This window comes from Littorina saxatilis, linkage group LG9 (genome assembly GCF_037325665.1).
Source record: "Littorina saxatilis isolate snail1 linkage group LG9, US_GU_Lsax_2.0, whole genome shotgun sequence".
In the NCBI taxonomy this organism is placed as follows: domain Eukaryota; kingdom Metazoa; phylum Mollusca; class Gastropoda; order Littorinimorpha; family Littorinidae; genus Littorina; species Littorina saxatilis.
Window position 1 is genome coordinate 33252989 of NC_090253.1, and position 11687 is coordinate 33264675.

The 11687-nt window shown below is 41.0% G+C and overlaps 1 protein-coding gene across 1 annotated transcript in view; it reads left to right on the forward strand.

Moving 5' to 3' along the window:
- The window catches only part of LOC138977046 (sodium-dependent dopamine transporter-like), a 111886-nt gene extending 102570 nt beyond the window's left edge, over positions 1–9316 (forward strand). The window contains exon 15 of the mRNA XM_070349950.1: positions 735–9316. Coding sequence (XP_070206051.1) covers positions 735–839 — 105 coding nt within the window. The 3' untranslated portion in view covers positions 840–9316. The remainder of the gene's footprint in view (positions 1–734) is intronic.
- Positions 9317–11687: the final 2371 nt, after the last annotated feature.

Below are 11687 nucleotides of genomic sequence, written 5' to 3' on the forward strand. Positions count from 1 at the left end.
TTTTCTGCTTTTGTTTTTGCATCGATAAAGTACTTTAGCGCTTCGACAAGCAAGATGGAGGATGATGAGTTTGAAACTTTCTTTCGAGTTGTTTCTTGACAACAAAAAGTATGCGGAATTGGAACGAATTACCGAGGAAGATCTTCGCAATGAACTGTGTATCGCGGTGAAAAAAATGACAGTTCGTCAAGTCACACTGACGGTTACGAAACGGAATTTACGAAAGTGCAGATGGATACAAACAGTGGCTGGTCCAGTTCAGTGAAATGACTGGACCAGCAAACATTACCGATAATCTGACTGCGTAGCAAATGCTTGACTTGCTTGTCGAAGAGACACTGCGTAGAAACTGACTCAAATTCAGTGCAAAAAAATGGCAGTGACAAGACGTAAAAAATGTGCGTGTTCGGAAATGGCGACCTGTGGATCTAGTCATGGAAAATGTTATTGAGGCTCATGGAAAGTCATGGAAAAGTCATGGAATTTGGTTTCTAAAAACCAGTGGGGACCACACACACACACACACACACACACACACACACACACACACACACACAAGAACTCCCTTAGCGATGTCTCAATAGCGATGGCACTGGCAGATTCAGGGAAGGGCTATATGTATTTTTCTAAAGCTGTCCTGTGTTCTGCCTCATGCCATCTTTACTTTTTGTTCTAACTGTGTAACATCTATCTCATTACACACCCTTCCCTTACACGTGTGTGCGTTGTTTCAGCGCTTGCATTATCTGATGGAGCCGCGCAACCGCCGGGAAATCAAGATTAACAACGCGCGCAACACCGTGCGAATCAACGGAGGAGGTCAGGGCGCCTACGTCTGAGTCTACACCTGTCACGACCACACCTCCCCCACGCAACATCATGAGCAAACACGGTCCGTTGTGCAGCATGTGGACGCTGCCTGGCTTGCCACGGTAGGACGGGTGACTGGCGCTCCATACAAACCATGTTCACGTCACGAGAGGGGTGCTTGGCTCGGCATGACCTCGTGGCGATGAAGGTTTTCACTGTTGCGTTTAGAATGGACTTCAATGACTTGTACTCCACATCGCTTTGCGGGACATGAGACAAACTCATCTGATTTGCAGGCAGAAGGGACGGGCTGGATTTCCGCTGTTCACTGTACACAATCCTACAGAGGTGTGGTTTGGTGTGTTCACAAACGCTTGGCGCTCCTTTGTTTTTTAGCGCGTCGTATGTCGGTCCTAGAGCCTATAGAGCATTAACGAGTGTCAGGCAGAATACAAAACGTGACAAACGATGTCAAAAGGTGCCAAAAGTGGACACAAGGGTATAATTATGTGCTTCGGCGACTAGGTTCCCGTGAAACGACCAGCAAGGTGACGACGTTCTGGTAACGGGACGAAGACGAACGTACTTCAAAGCGAAACAGTCTTTTTTTTGTAGACCATGCAGACTGCGTCTCGATGGTGAACCTGACTTCAGTGTCATTAGTTTGGTTTTTATGCCTCCACTCGGTACTTGCAGTATGTTCTTTGCCGTAGTGATTCTGTTTTAGACTTGTTATGATAATGAACTTTCTATTTTCAATTCATGAGATCCCGAGAATAGACTTTTAGGCATAAGTTAGTTGCGTTATGTTTTCGGTTATTTACGGTTAAAGGATGCGTGCTGATGTCCTTTGATAGGCCATCGCTTAATGTTTCCCATATCGTTTTAATGATGTTCTTGTATGTGTTGTATCTGTTTGAACTTTCTGCATTATTTGAATCTAGTGCAAATGTCCCGTTTTTAAATCACACAATGAAGCTGAGCTTGTATGTCCTGTTGTATTGATTTGCTTTGACCTGGATGCCGTTCTGCCCATATTTTAATGTTATCGATCTAAATATGTATATGGTTATCTTCTGTTATGGCCTTTTTATTACAGATCTGAACTTCATTAAATCTTATCTAAACAAGAAACATTAATAAAGAGTCTGTTTACCATTATTGCATGTAAGAAATCAGCTATAAATTAGTCAAGCAAAATCCGTCGCCAAACCCAGCTTTAAAAAAACCGAGAGTGCAAACAAACAAACGTTTCATTTGCTTGCACTAATAGAACAAGGGAAGTACATGTACTTGAAATTGTGTTTGTCCCTTGATGGCTTCTATACAGTAGTTGGGCTGAACAACAGCCGTGACATACCTAGGCAGGTGTGAACGTTGACAGCCACACAATGCGATTGCATGAGATTCCATTCCAACCGCAATGGACTTACACTGGCCCGTGCGGCAAGATGATTCCCAATAATGAAAAATATAGCTTATCAATTCATAAACTTGTTGGACCTATACTTATAACTTCCTCGCGAACCACTCTCACACACACCCTTCACCCTCTGCTTCTGCTGTACACCCGGAATCGCGCTCTCTGCTTTTCTGTCATTTCGTGTGTGTGGGTTTTAAAAAAATTCTGTTTCTGGAAGATGTTTTCCTTTACGTACCAGTGGAATCGTCTTCTCGTTCATGGGTACAGAGATGAGAGTTATGAAGGATTGTCGGTGGCTGGTTGAGAAGATCATAGATAAACGTCAGATTGTGGAACAAAGAAGAACAAGCGGTAGGCACTATGTGTATTCTAAATGATAAGATCCTTGTATGAAACATGACCTTTACAACACTATGTTCACCGCTTTACACAACCTTCTGTCGTCACTTGACGTCGTGCAAGCTGACGTCCTCACTCGTGTCTAGATAGTTTAGGAAAGCAGTTGTCACTGGCTCTATTTAAATGATGAGCAGAATGTTTTCGGATCAGTTTCGGGTAGATTGTAAATAATCATTGTGTACATATTGCTCTCATCTGTAAATTTCCATAGTGTAGAGGAATCAATGGTCGGTTTGTGATGCAGTCATCTCTTTGATGTCCTTGACAAATTGAATGGATATACCTTGTTTTGTATATTGTGCACCCAGTGCTTAGCAAAAAAACATGTACATGTATGAACTTGACCTCAAGTACAGTGTTTTGTCATAGCAATAATGTATATGTTTTAAGTGCAATAATGTTTGTAATGTGATGTGATATATATTGTATTTGTATTTGCCACGCAGGAATATGTTTGCTCTCCTGTATTTTTTTCTTAAATGTTTTTCTTTTCTTTTTTTTCTCGCAATGTTCCTGGTTGTTAGTTTTCTTCGTGTCTGTTTAGTTTTGTCTTTTTTGTTACACTTAGTTTCTTTTCATGTAACCGCTATCCTTTACGTGTCTTCATCTAAATCGTTAGTGTTTTGTCATATCGAGTTTTCTGTCAATAATGTGCAAAGAAGAATGCAGTTTCATATTTTCTTTTTTTTGTTAACAATGCATTAGACACAAGTCAGTCGCGGTCCTAGAAACGGTATGAGTTTTAGATTGAATTTGATTTCACCGCATCGATTTTGATCAGCCTTTTTTCACGGCAATGATGCATGTTGATAAGCTGGAAACGTATGTGTTATTTTTAAAAACAATCGTATTTAAGTGGGACTTGTGGCGTGAAACTGGTGTGAGTGTCGTTGCATTATCTCTAGGTGTTGTCTTCAATGCTATACTTCCGGCCAGTGCCAGCGCGCCAAGGCTAGAGCTCTGAAACAGGCTGTGATTCTCAAATGGTTTGCTGATTCTTAAACGGTCGGGTGATTTGGGACGTTATCCTTGTATGTGTAACAAGGCTTATTAAGTTGAATTATTAACGTTGTTTCCAAACAAGTAGAATTACATACATGTTGTTCGCTTTCGGCATGTTATCCGCTGTAAGTAGATTTCATCGATAGTCCGGTGTTCTGTAGCTATTGTCGTCGACGGCGTAATACGCTTGTTCATTGTTCGTAGTTCTCATCAGCTGCGGATGATTTCCAGTACTTTTGATACACTTTGATACACTTGTTGTTGTCCGGTGTTTTTCACGTTATTATACATCTAGAGGCTTTGCTTCCAGCTCGTCTCAAACGTGTGGGAACAATACTTTATTCATAGAAAGTGGCTTAAGATGATTTTGTAGAAAGCGCGATGGATTCTGACAATGCAACGCCCTGTGCAAACTGCAACAGGAGCTCTCGCGGACATATCTAAGCCTACGGAAGTAGAAAACAATACTGACATGAGCTGACATGACTGTGGGGGCTGGAAGCTCTAATAGAACCGTAAGACTAATTTTGGTGAGTGTCACTTGTCAAGAATGAAGCTTAGCCAACATAGTCTTTGGTACACCAATATACTTTCCAGTTCGTATCTACCGGGTTTGCAACATTTTCTCTTAGGTTAAAGGCTGACATATAGTCCTATTTAATTAGTTTAATTACTTCCAGGGCTTTTCCCATCGTTGCGGGGATGTATAAATTAAGCTTCCTGCAAAGTTTTAGGTTTGAAGTCCTTACCAATTACGAGAAATAATTAATTCTTTATTGCTATGTTTAGCAACAGTTCTCCAGGTCTTGGGCTATTTTTAGACCGTCAACACAGACAGTACAGCTTCGTCAATCCCCGCGTGAAGGAAATCGCTCACCTTCCACGTGCAAAACGTAGTGATATTGACACGCCAGATTAGCGCGGTAGCGTATTGTGCTAAGCAGGAAAGCGCGCTTTTCTGTATTCTTGTTAACTTCGCAATTTCCGGAAAACATCCACTTTCACTTTGAGACTGTTCTGTTTACATTCGACACTATCAACACCACTTTGCAATACTGAAATAATTTTTTCTGTGTTCGAAAGCTACAGCCAATCGTTATTATATCCCCTTAGGTACAGTTTTATAACATTATTGGCACATGTAAACAATATGAATTAATTAATGAACGCTACGTAGGCTTATATGGCAGCCTTTAAGAGGGCATGCGAGGTACAGTTTATTTCCTGCGGCGAGTTTTACTGTCGCCCAAAGGGACCATCATTCTCTATAGCTATGACTCCAGGTGAAAATAGGCTTGTTTAAAAAATAACGACAGGCTTTTGTTTTTTACTTTTCGTTTAATAAAGGTACCTTCCTTCTCGTGCAAACCAGTACGTCAGCAACATTGGACAAGAGCATCCTTCGACTTGAACACATACTGCGATTCAACGGCCTTGCCGGCTGCATTCCATGCACTGGCATTCATTTTGTTGTTGAATTAACTGACACTAGCGTCAACAACAAAAAACACTATACACAGATAGCAGCCAAGGCTTTTGATTTTCGGCATGCGTTCAATTGGAAGGCTGCTCTTTCTGATTCAATGTAAAACCTACAGTTCTGCATTATGGTTGACATGATCGTTTGCAGGAATAGATGTTGAACAAAAGTTTAGACGTGGATGACGTTGCGTCTTTCTGTTTGTCTGTTGTGATGTGTGAGAAAAGTGAACACGCCCTTTCAGCGCACCGCCCAGTCGTAGCTGCTTCTGCAGATGCGTTGGTACTCCGTAGTTAGAACGCTAGTGTATACGTGTCCCCGACTCTCTCTCTCTCTCTCTCTCTCTCTCTCTCTCTCTCTCTCTCTCTCTCTCTCCACACTCACATACACATACACACTCACGCACCCAGTGTGACACATCAGTCGCCAAAGGAATGACTGACTGACTGAACGATCTTTAATAGGATCTTTAAAGGAAGTCATTGAAGCACATTTTGTTGTATTATAGTATAGAATACCCCCCAAAACTGCTACCCACTAAAATCTAAAATGATAATAACTCTGACAACTCGGACATTTGTATAGCAAAGTACTTCATTCTTTGGTGTACATTGGCTAGATATATTGGATGATAATGTCTCTCACTTTCAAGAATGTAGGTCAAGGGATTTGAATTTTATGCTTTTTAAAGAAAAGAAAAAATTCAAATTCGGGAATTGACTTAAAAGTACTAGGCTTGACCCCGAGTGGTAGCCGCACTAACACGATTTTATCCCTCAAGAATTTCATTTCTTGGTTTTTTCTGAATGGCCTTGCCTATACAATCCATCCTCAGACAATAAATGAGTTGAAACAGCAAGTACAAGGGAGTCTGGAGGGTTCAACTCGGATGAGTGTCGCCTCTCCTCCGTGTCAAACCTGCTACTTTTTAGGCATTCTCCAAATTTGAAAAATAGTCTTTAAAATGCGTAAAAATCAAACCACTTGAAATACATATTTGAACGTTGTGACATTATTATCCCACATCTCAGACTAATGTACACCAAATATGAAGTATTTCGCTTGATAAATGTGGGAGTCACTAGCATTTAATTTTAGAGGGTGCATTGTACATTCAACAGAGTTAAACGTGTGAATATGATGTACATAGTTCTGTAAATTTCTGTGACTTGCATTTTTTCATGGTTGGTGTGTAATAAGCAATAAGTGTATGGGTAGTTCCACGGTATGTGCACATGTGCATCATGCAGTATATGTGTGTCCCTGGGACCACTGCAGTGTTTTAAGTTATAAATGTGGCGCGCTAAACCAGTCTGGTGAAATGCATCCCGCTGCTTTTCTCAAAACTTGAAAAAGGTTCACCTCGTGAAGTATTGCTACTGCCAAATCAATACGATGTCGTGTTTGTTTGTTTATTTGTTTATTTTTTATTTGTGTGTGGGGTTCTTTGCTTTTGGTTTTGTTATAGGAACTTTGATCAAAATCACGAGTAAACACTGTCCATGTATCAGAATCAAAAAACAAGAATTGTAGGTTATTGGAACGTTCAAGTGTTGACAAAAAAAACACGTTACATTTACAATATACGTCAACACAGTGTTTTTTAAAGTAGACAGACACTTATGATACAAATAATGAACTTATCTCAAAATCGTAGATGAAAACTCGTTTAATGATTGTTTCATTGATCATTACCTTGCAAGCATCTTGCAAACGAGTTTCATCGACGATTTTAAAAAACAAACTGGGTCGACGTACTGTAAATTTAACTTTTTTTTGTCATCAATTAAACGTTCCAATAACCTACAATTCTGTTTTTTTTTTTATTCTGAATTTTGGAACGTTTTGGGAATTTCTGTTCATGTATCGGTCAAAAAAAGCCTGCCTTCCAGCAGATACAACAAAAGTAGGATTGCTAAGCACACTGCATGCAGACGAATACACATAGTGTATGTATTTTATTCAGTGCACCCAGAATGCAAGTGAGTGTTAAACAGACTCAACTACGGACTCGATTAGGAAATAAGACTTCTCTTAGCTGGATAAGGAAAAACAAAATACGCTTGCTAGCTAGGTGTGTTTGACAAGTTTTTTTTAACCGATACAAACACATGATATATATAACAAAATAGGAAAAAGAATTCTACAAATTCAACAGCAGAAGGATGCAGATACAGTAATGACCGTGTACACGTGTACATTTTGAGCACAATTCTATTCACATTGTTTGACAATATGAGTGGAAATAGGAGCGGGTACACCAGACTGTTTTAGACAATGCGCTAGTTTGTAGTTGTTTTTGTAAAAGTGGATCATGTTTCTCTGTTGACCATGGGGTCAGCGTACGTCTGTTTCAGCGTGTGTAGGCGGTGAGCCTCGGTTAAAGTGTTGAGTGTGTAATGTAGATGTGTACCTAAATCTCGTTGTCCTTTTTGTATTGTCTGCCTAATTTTTATAAATATAAGCGCCAAGTATAAAACCAGAATGTAACTTTACTCATCCATTTCCCGAGTCACGGCATATCCGGACCAGAGACAGCATAGCATCCAGAAGACATCTATGCTACGTCTTGTGGTTCACTCACAGCGTCACCAAACACGTCTGACGCACAACACAGTCACCGGGGGCCTTTTTGATGCCAGGCCGTTACGCTAGTGCAATACAAATTTAAGTTACGAAAAGTCTCCCTTAAAATATCTACATCCTATGGAAATGTGCAGTAAAAAGCAGGCAAGCTTAGCTGCTCGTCCTGTTACTCGTTGTTTATATTTTATCAGTCTCTTGTTATCATTTTTTGCTGGTGTCTGTCCTCCGTCCTCAAACATTCTACCGATACCGTTTTATCCATGGGAGAGTTTACTATCACATTTGCTTCGTTATATGATGCATACTTATAAGGGGGAAGGCTTTTCAAAGCACCTAGCATCTTCATTGAAGAACACAGAAACGGTTTCAAAGTTCTCCGTGAATACACCTTTTCACATACTTTCAGTATGTTCTGCACCAAGGGTGACATCTTCAGCAACGGAGCTGTCTTCAACAACGGTAATTTTTTAAACGAAAACAATTTGGACTTATATTATTTTGTGTGGCTCCCTTCCATCCGGAAGCCTACGACTGTCTCTAATGCGGGGCGCGTCCCGTCTCAATTGTTAAAATGTATTCCGTGGTCACATTACTACATTACGACACGATTTTTTCATGAGTAAGGAAGACGTCTCACAAAGTTCAGCTTTCTGTGTTCAAGGTCAGTGATATAACCGTAGTGGTGACCTTGTCCTCACCTCAGCCCATCACATCTGAAACACTGCAATGCTTTGAATCGAACAGCTTGTGCTGTTTGCGTATTGTGATTGGAAGCTTCCCGCATGAAGGCCGCGGACTATAATGTACTTTTGATGACCTTCCTTCTCCCGTCTTTCTAATTTTTCAATTTGCCGTATCTCTACAGCCAACTAAGCTTTTGGGCTGAGATTTAATTCGTTGGTGGTTTCATAAAGAAGCATTCATCAGGTCAAGTTGTTGAGGTCACTTGCTGGAGAGAACATCCGGCATGGAAAGGGAGTGAGGATCAATAGCCCGGGGACTTCGACTGCCATGAAGTGAAGGCCGTTTCTTATTAAAAACAGACACTGTTCATTGAGGAACATATTGGAACAACAGTGAGATTTCCGTGTCGATGTGGCACGTGCGAATCATCATGGTAGGCAGGTATAACATCGTAACAAAACGGATACCGCTTTTCTACGTAGTTGGGGACCATCTGTGACACTCTCCACACGAACCACTGGCGTGTTAAATTTAGCAGTGTGCTAAAGACTACGGACCCAAGAGACGCGAAAAGCCTCTCTTCTTCGTACTAGCCGACTACTCTTCGAATTGCACCCATTTTGGTTATCTCACGTAACTGATCTGGTGTTTGTTTTAGGTGTCTCTGGCGTGTTGGGTAGTTCGTAGAGTCCAAAAACAGAATGATTAGCGTGCACACATTTATATCGTCTCTAAATCCTTAACTTTGCGTTTGTTGTCCTCGCTTAGTGGCTTTTGTTTTATATACCTGTGGTAAACTTCGGTGTTTAGATGTGCTGTAGCTAGGAAGATGATGTAAATACTATTAGACTGAACAAGTGTGGTATTTATATGGAGTTTGTAAAACTGTGTTTGTTAGTTTGATACGAACAAATGAAGAAACTGAAACGCTGTGTGTTCTGTTAATACATGTGTGCATGTCTGCGACTCGTATTTTGTTATCTTTTTCAAACAGATCAGTTCACTCGTTTAGATAGGAGAGAACACAATTGAACACCTGTTATCGTCACATTGCAAGTAACAAATAAAACTACAAAAGTGTCACACAAGCACGTAGACAACCGCGGTCAAACACATAGACAAATAACACACACACGCACACAGTCACGCCTGCACAACTGCCAAACTTTGCAAGGATATGCAGACAAGCGAACCCACACACGCAAGCCCAAAAAGAGAACGAAGCGAACAATGCACACACATAGACACGCTCAAGTACACATCCAAACACAAATGAAATACAATGTGGTAACTCACTAACTGTATCTGTGAGAAAATACAACATATTGTCATGGACTTAAATAAATTCTATCACAAAGAAATAAACGAATTAAAACAATAACAGTTTCAACTGAAATGTCTTAAGGCACAGTAAGCCTCCCGTAAACCATCACAGATACTGTCAGGCTTTTACACACAGTACAAACACCCTTTCATTTAAACACTCACCGCTTGAGAACATCTTAGGTGCCCTCCGTAAAGAGCGAGCAATTTTCAAAAAATTTATTTTTGCGTGGTTTATCTTACCCCTGAGCCATCGTGAACCCGTGTGATCCAGTTTCCTTTTTACATTTATTTTCACAATGTAGTCGTCAGTTTGTGATTTCCAATGCGACTCGCTGTAAGCTTATCTGCAATAGCACGTTTTCATGTACCTCTGAATCTAAACGCACCAAACGGCTGTGATTCACACGAACTCTCGCGATGGCTTTTGACTGTTCAGAGGAACTGGCGATAGGCATTACCGTCGTCTGCTACGAGAACCACGACCTTGCGTGACCCTGCTTCCGGGCTTTTATTTTTTCAAACTTTCAAAACTTCGAATTGTACTGATCTTGTCTTGATGAAAAAAAGAATTATTTTATGATTTATGAATGTTTGTGTAACACGCTGTGAATTTATTATTTAGATTTTAAAAGTTAGGTCTAGCGCCAAAACGCACCGTCCGATTTTGTTATCAGACAATCCGCAAAATTAATTCTTTGAAAATTGCTCGCTCTCGCACCTAGGATGTTCAAAAGCGGTGAGTGTGTAAATGAAATGGTGTTTGTACTGTGTGTAAAAGCCTGACAGTATCTGTGATGGTTTACGGGAGGCGTACTGTGCCTTTAATCATATCCTTTGCACATACATATCAATTCAAAAAAAGTAAGGGACCCGTTTTTCAAAAGCTCAGTTTTCGTCGTGGAGGCGTGTTGCCACATTGCAATCTTCCGCCAGTGTGTCAGCTTTTAAAAACAAACTGGTGATACTGTTCACGGCCTAGACCCTGTTGTTGCGCGTGCATCAACATTTTTGCGCCGATTGCATAGAACTTTGAAAACCATTTTAGCCCTAAAACACAAACTTTATAGTGTTTAGCATGGCGCAATAAAAATGAAGTCCAAAATATTTCTAGAGCAACACTCGCAGTCCTTTTGTGAAATCTAATGAAAGAAGATTAATTTGATCAAAATCCAAGTTATCAGACCCTTGCTTTTTAACTTTTTTTTTTTTTTTTAAGATTGTATACCTTTTCTTGACCGGTCCTTCACTTTTTTTGAGAGTACATGCAGCGTTTATCCATTCAACAATCTCAGTCAACCATTTAACATCCGTCTTCCACGAGGCGAATCACCAATGCACATAAAAACATTATGCACAAGGACTGACGGAACTGTCACATAACTGATGGAAAAGGGAAATAACTTCAACACATTTCTTGTGATCCCAGAGTCTAAGTTTTTCCCCTCACGAACAGAGACTGCACCGTTAGCAAGGGCGGATCTGGGGGGGGGGGGGGTTACACGGGTTACGTAACCCCCCCCCCCACCCCCCCACCCCCCCAAAAAAGAGGTAATTTATTGGCTCAGGATGCACCAGATAGCTCTATTTTGCTTCTTTGGATAAAAAAAAATTCCGGGGGGGCATGCCCCCGGACCCCCCTAGAGGCTTAGGCGCCTTCGGCGCCGTCAACTTGTATCTTCGCAGTCATTTTGTAACCCCCCCCTCCAAAGTGAATTGATCCGCCCTTGCGTTAGTGGCCTGACACGCAGGCTAAAGATTCACGTCAGGGGTCAAGTACCACCGGAAGGTGTTTTGGGGAACTCAGAAAAGCCGTCACACAGCCATTTAGGTCATCTACGCTGACAAGATGGCGCGAGTTAGCTTAGGCAACGAAGAATTTGGGACGTCATCGGATAGTCATATTACAGAAGGAAATGTACAGCGGTTGAACGTACGCATTTTGGTTCGATTTTATAGACGGAGAGGCTTGAAGAGAAT